The sequence below is a fragment of the Chiloscyllium plagiosum genome, unplaced genomic scaffold, assembly GCF_037043375.1.
Source record: "Chiloscyllium plagiosum isolate Xiang-an unplaced genomic scaffold, Cpla_swu_hap1 HiC_scaffold_35, whole genome shotgun sequence".
Lineage (NCBI taxonomy): Eukaryota > Metazoa > Chordata > Chondrichthyes > Orectolobiformes > Hemiscylliidae > Chiloscyllium > Chiloscyllium plagiosum.
Window position 1 is genome coordinate 34899578 of NW_028270173.1, and position 7272 is coordinate 34906849.

The window sequence follows — 7272 nt, forward strand, 5'->3', positions numbered from 1 at the left end:
TGGAACTGAATTAAAATTCAGGTGGTGCTCTTTGAGCTTAGGAATGGGAATAATGAGGAAAATTGTCTGCAATCACATCCTGTTTGAAGCAGGATAAGAAAACATCTATTCTGATATTAACAAAAAGTTGGTTTTCATGTTTTGCTGTTTAACATGACAGGGAGGAGACATATGCCTAGAAATAAATGTGGCATCAAAATACTAGTACTGATCACATGGAAAGAAACCAATGTGTGTTTAGCACAGAAGGAACATCACGAGGCAATGAAAGTCAGAGAGAGGAAAAGTGACCCAATTCATCAAGATCTCTTTGCAATCTTAGATAACCTTCTTCACTGTATACTTTACCAACAACCATAGCGTCATCTGCAATCTTACTAATCATGCTTTTTATATTCCCATCTACATCATTTAGATAAATGACAGATCAAAGTCGACATCGTAGTAATCTCTATGGAATACCTCTGGTTACAGGTCTTCAGTCCTAAAAACATCTTTCCATCATTACTCTGCCTTTGGCCATTAAGAAAAATTGTATCTAATTGGCAAGTTCACTCTGATATAACTTTATTAATTAATCTATCATGTAGAACCTTGTGAAAGGCTTTACTAAAGTCCAAACAAATGATTTCTGTCACTTATCGTCGTCAAACATTTTTGTTCCTTCCTGAAAAAAACTTAATGTCATGACACAAAAGTTTCCTTGTACAAAACCATAGTGACTATCAGTGATCATTCTTTGGCTCTCCAAATGCATATAAATCCTGACCTTCAGACTCACTTCAGACAACTTATCCAAACATGTCAGATTTACAGGTCTATAGTTCCCGGTCTTCTGTACATACTGTGCTTGTGAAGCAGGTCAGCACTGATCTTTTTCTTGTAATCATGATTTGAGTCTGGCTCCACTCTAAATGTGAGAAACAGTTTTACCATAAATCGCCGAAGGTTTCTTCTCCAATCCGGTATTCTCCACGTGATAGGAGCACTCGGCCTGATCCGTTGGATCAACTCCAGCAATTTCTGGATCTGGTAGGTCCTGTCGTGATTGGGTAAATTCCCAGTGGACAGGATTTCATTAATCAGCACTCTATCCTTCCAAACAGTCATCTCGATGGCTTGAGGGTCAATCCCAGTGACGGGAATCATCCAGATGGGGAGAGAGAAAGGCAGAGAACGAGAAAGAGAAAGAGGGAAAGAAGGAAAGAGAGAGAGAAAGAAAGAGAGAGGAAGAGGGAGGGAGGTATAGAGATAACAAGAGAGTATAGCAGAGAAAGAAAGAGAGAAATAAATAGAGACAGAGAGAGAGGAAACATGGCTCTCACTTCACCACTCACTCACCGACTCTCAGTCGCTAACCACACACCGATTCTCAGATTCCCCCGCTTAACGACTCTCAGACCCACATCACACGCCATCTTTTATTCACACTCCCTCACGCACCCTCTCTCAATTTCCCCTCACTCACTGTGTCTCATTGCCACTTCCTTTTCTCCCCCACTCACCAATTCTCAGTTGTCTCTGCCTGTAGTCCAGGTATTTCCTTGCTCAATAAACACACGCTACTTCCAGATAATGTTTCCACTGTTGGTTCTTAATTTTGTAGTGGTCCTATTTGATGCATTCCACCCACAAAAACCATGCTTCCTTTTTGAAGCTGGTAAAATCTTATCCATCCTACGCCCTCTGATGCAACCAATTTTCATTCGATTATTCCTCAAGTCGCAACCACTCATCACCTGGTATATGTGGATCCTTTTCAATCAGAAATACCAATTATCAACTAGATTCTGCATAATTACATGCCACGACAATCCAATGACATAGTTAAAAGTAGGCCAGATGCTTGCTCAGGGTGTATTAATAACTCGAAGTTAAATTAGAACGAGGAAGCAAAAAGATAATATTCTCTGGATTAGTACCTGAGCCATTGGCTAATTGGCACAGGGTCAATGAGTTTAAGCAGGTAAATGCCTGGCTCAAAGATTGGGTGTGGAGAAATGGGTTTGAATTTACGGACATTGACACCAATACTGGGGAAGAAGGGACCTGTTCCAATGAGATGGTCTTCATCTAAACTATGCTGCAAACAGAGTCAGTTCGAATCACATGACAATTTTAAACTAACAGGGAGTGGGTCTGTGTGGGGGCGGAGGACTCAGTTAAAGTGGAAATTACAAAACATGGATTAATGGAGAAAGTAAGAATGCAGAACTCTACAGAGGTTATTAAAATCTCCAGCACAGGCACAAATAGGACAGAGTGTATGGAATGTGCTCGCAATCAATATTTAAGCACACTGGACAAACGAATGAAAATTAGAAGAGAGACGGTTAATACAGGACTGAAGGCATTATTCTAAATGCACGCAGTATAAAGAATAAGGCAAATGAGTTTGTGGCAAAGGTCAAAGTTGGCAGGTATGACATGGTGGGCATCACAGGAGATGAATATTCAAAGATATCCATTCTATCGTAAAGATAAGCGGGTAGTTAGAGGGGGTTGGTTATCCTTATGAGTAAAAAATGAAATTAAATTAATATTATGAAACGAAGGAATGTCTGATGATGTAGAATCTATGTGGGTAGAGATGAGGAACTGCAAAGTTTAAAAAATATAGTTGGAGTTATGTACAGACCACCAAATAATAACCAGTAGCTGTGCCATAAAGTACATCAGGAGATAAAAGAAATGTGAAGGAAAGGAAAAGTTACAGTGATTATAGGCAATTTCATTATGCAGGTGGACTGGGAAAATCATGTTGGCTGTATATTGCAAGTCAACGAATTTGTGTAATATCTACGAGATGGCTTTTTGGAGTAGCTTGTGGTGCAGCCCACGAGAGAAGAACCAAAACTCGATTTAGTGTTGTGCAATGAGACAGATTTGGAAAGGCAGTTTAAGGGGAAGGAACCCTTAGGAGGCAGTGATCATAATATGATTAAAATTTACTCTGCAATTTGTGAGGGAGAAGATAGAATCAGAGGCAAATGTATTGCAGCTGAATAAAGGCAAGTTTCCGAGAGCGGTATGAGGAAGGAGTTGGTTAGAACAGACTGGGAGAGGAACCTCGCCTACACATGCAGAAATTTATAACATAATGCAAGGCTTAGAAAGGGTGGACGCTGGGAAGTCGTTTCTGTTAGACAGGGGGACTAAGACCCGTGGGCACATTCTTATACTTAGAGGGGGTCAATTTAGAACGAAAATGAGGATATATTTCTTCAGAGAACTGTGCTGAGAGGACAGTCAACTCAGCGAAAAATATTCTTTGGTCTCCTGGAAATTGGTAGTTATCCAAAGTAAAGAGTTGACCCTGACCAAGTGTTGCAGAGTAAAGTCCAAGACTATGCGCAGTGGGACACAACGCTTGGGGCAGCTGCCACAAAGGAACTGTGGTGAAAACCCATTGAGTACAGAGTACTGGTTCATGGTTCTACCCGGGATGAACATTAACAAAAAAAAAACAATTTATCTTTCTGCAGATCTTCTTTGCAAATGCACATCCCAAAAGGAGATGTGTGGCAGTCACAACGTGCCCATTTCAAGGGGAGTATGCAGTACTGTACAGTGTTAAGTCACGGGGTAAACCCTCCTGTTCACTTTATCCAGCAACACAGAGAAGATTTATCCCATGTGGAAATCTGTGAAATTCGATAGCGCCAAACCTAGTTGAAGTAAAAGTAATAACTGTATTTCTTAACGGATAACCAAAAATATTTAACTAACAACTATTTACAACTCCTTCCTCTAACCTACCTTTTGCTTTCCCTTCTGTAATACTAGTTCAATAAAACTCCCGATTAAGATTTACAAAACAAAACTTCTTATCTCAAAACCAGGTAGCTATTTGGTTCTTCTCTTTATTCATGTATTCTTTTTTTCTTCTAGGAGATTCTGTTTCACAGTTTACTTATCGATAAAGGTACCTTTAAGACAGATATTTTTCGGGCAGTCTGTACATGGTGGCTTGGCAGTTCTCCTCCTAACTCTTCAATTTTCCCTGGTTTTATACCCACAAAAAGCTTCAGATTGTGTTAATGGCTTTAAAGATTGTCAATAAACTAAATTCAAACTTGATTGGAGGTTGGTATTTTGGGGTATAATTTGATCTGGTTGGCCAAATTCGAATGTGTTTATGTCTCCAGGCAACAAGCTAATTGAGTTGTTCGAACAAGTGTTACATTGTTACCTATTGAGAACACTTGGTGCTGTGTTCAGTAGTTCAGCTAGCTTCTAACTCTCTTAAAGGTACATTATACCCACATTTTCATAACAATAGAGTCAGTTGTATTTGACGGATCTGACGGCAGTGCTCTTCCCACCACTAAATGATGTCTTGGTGTTTACTGGGTAATTCTGACGATGAGGTATTCTGCCAAATGCCTTTCACAATCTGGTCAGAGAAGGTCGCAACAGGATCCATCCTTTGCTCCTTATTTCATTTCAGTCTCACACCATATAGAAATAAAAGAGCTGAGCTCCAGAGATGAGGTGAAACGTGCAGTAGTTAACATCAAGGCTACATTTAACTGAAAGTGGCATCCAGGAGCCCCGCCCCCCACAAAACTGTAATCAACGAGAATCAACACAAATTTCTCTGCTAGTTTGGGTCCTATCTGGTAGAAAAAAATGATGTTCACGGTTATTGGAGGTCAGTCATCTCAATCCTAGGACATCGCTGTAGACGTTCCTCGTCTTCCACTGACAACCATTCAGAATTGCTTTAATGTCCTTTCCCCCATCAAAATGTGAAGAGAGGTCCCCTCATGATTGCACAACACGTGATACTATTTGCAACTACTTAGACACTGAAGTAGTCTGTGTCCCAATGCAGCAAGACCTGCAAAACTTTCAGGCTTCGGCTGAGGAAGCAAGTACCCTTCACACCACATAATTCGTAGGCAATGTCGAAATGTCAAATGTCAAGAAAATCTAACAACCCGCCAATTACATTCAATGACATTACTACCTTCATTTTCAGCATCCTGGGATTTACAGTTGACCAGAAACTGAGCTGGATGAGTCATGTAAGAACCGCAGTACCTTTAACTGCTGCATCATGAAATCTTTTATTAATTAAAGTCCCAGCACTTCACCCTATCACAGATGTCCAAGAAAAGAGGCTCTCTCATCTTCTTCGTTACACTCTTAAAAGCCTTGATTTCTTTGTTTCCTTTCAGAGTTGATGAAGTATTTCTCCCCACAACGTTGCTTGAATAAATGAGATTTCCATCCTTTTTTCTTCTTATGGTCTTTGTTCTTTTAAAAACATTAAATCCCTTTCATCCGCTGATTGGAACCTGACTGAATTCAGAAAGATAAACTCAAAACAACGAATATCACTGAGTTTCCCTCGTCTCCACAGAAATATGACAGGTAATGGAATAACCAAAAAGGGATATTTTTCCAGACATAAAATAAAAACACGCCTGTTTAGGGCAGAATTTTCTCCCATTCCAAAATTGTCCTCGGGAATGTGGTCATGAGTCATCATTTCCAACCAATTCAGTCTATGTACAACAGTTAAACCCAGAGTGCTGGTCTCAGTAAAAATGGTCAGAATTTTTATGGGTACACGAATAAGAAGGTTTTGGAGGCAATAGACAAATATTGGCAAATAGGGCTAAATTAATTTAGGATATCTGCTTGGCATGGACGTGTTGGAGCAAGGGATCTGTTTCCATGCTGTACCAATCTATGTTTCTAATTGTTCCAGTCAACATTATTCTTCTGGTTTCCCAGAAATAAGAAAAGTTTTGCAATTAAGGATAGACCAGAGATTCTCAATTAATGTCGTCCCAATTTTCGAGTGTTTGGCCCTTATTCCACTAAACCCTTCCTCGTCATGTACCTATCCAAATGCCTTTTCAATGTTGTTAGTCAAACCAGACACTACCTGGCAGCTCATTACATCCATGAACCACCCTCTGCCTGAAATTGTTTCCCGCTTAGACACCTTTTCAATCTTTCCCCGCTTCATATTATACTTGTGTCTCCTAGGTTCGGCCTCCCCCGACCCTGGGGAAAACACCTTAACTATTCACCCCACCTATGTGCCTCTTGACTTTACGAACCCCTTTAAATTCACCCAGCAGCCTGTGATGCTCCAGCGAAACAAACCCTAGCCTATTCATCCTCTTCATTTCACTCAAACATCACAAACGTGGTAATATCCTTGTAAATCTTTTCTGAACCCATTAAAGTTTAACAGTATTTCCCTGTGGTAGGGAGACCAGAATTGAATGCAGTATTCCAAAGTGGTAACCAATGTCCTGAACAGCCGCACGACTCCTATTCTCAATGCACTGAACAATAAAGGCAAGCGTATGAAATGCCTTCTCTACTCTCTTGTCTATTTAAGACATAACTTCCTTCGAATTATGAACCTGCACCCCTTGTTGAGCAACACTCCCTAGGAGCTTAACAATAAATGCGTAAGTCCTGCCTGGATTTGCCTTACCAAAATGGAACACCTTACGTTTATATAAATTAAAATCCAAATGCCACTCCTCGGCCCATTGCTCCACTAATTAAGGTCCCATGGTACTCTGAGGTAACGTTCTTCTAGCTGATGTTTCACCTATATCTTCTACATGTATAACATAAGCTTGTAGCTCATGTAGTCTATGCTCCTATAACATAACCCTGGAAGAAACGATATTTTTTGAACTGTTCTCTCCACCAGTCCTGCTGCCTTCAATAGTGCATTCACGTACATTCCCAGGTCCTCAGCCCTTGCACATGATCTGAAAATGCATTCCTTATGTAATAATGTCTATCTTTGTTTGTCTAATCAAAATCCAACACTTACCTCTTCACACCTCTGCATTGGCCCTCATCTGCCACCGAAACTCCAACTTCACCAATTTATGACTTTCACTTGAAGTTTAGATGATCCTCTGTACAGTTTAGAATTCTCGCAGGTTTTATGGAATCCACAAACATTCAAATTTTCTGTTGCATGCAAAGATCCTGGTCATCAATGTAGATCATGAAAACCTCATGGCCGAGTGTCGGCCCTTGGAAAACTCACCAAGAACCCTTCTTCCACCTCTCAAAACATCCACTGACCATCATTCTCTGTTTTCTATTACTCACGCAATTATATCTTCACATTGTTACTGCCCTTTCTACTGCATTATCGATAATTTCTCTCCATGTCTGCGTGGATTTCCGCTGGATGCTCCAGTTTCCTTCCACAGGCCAGAGATGTGTACGTTAGGTGGATTGGCCTTATTAAGTTACCCATCACGCTCAGGGATGTGGAGT

At 40.4% G+C, this 7272-nt stretch overlaps 1 protein-coding gene across 1 annotated transcript in view; it reads right to left on the bottom strand.

Moving 5' to 3' along the window:
• The window catches only part of LOC148140640 (putative G protein-coupled receptor 139), a 38808-nt gene extending 37698 nt beyond the window's left edge, over window positions 1–1110 (bottom strand). The window contains exon 1 of the mRNA XM_087978979.1: window positions 846–1110. Coding sequence (XP_087835105.1) covers window positions 846–1110 — 265 coding nt within the window. The remainder of the gene's footprint in view (window positions 1–845) is intronic.
• Window positions 1111–7272: the final 6162 nt, after the last annotated feature.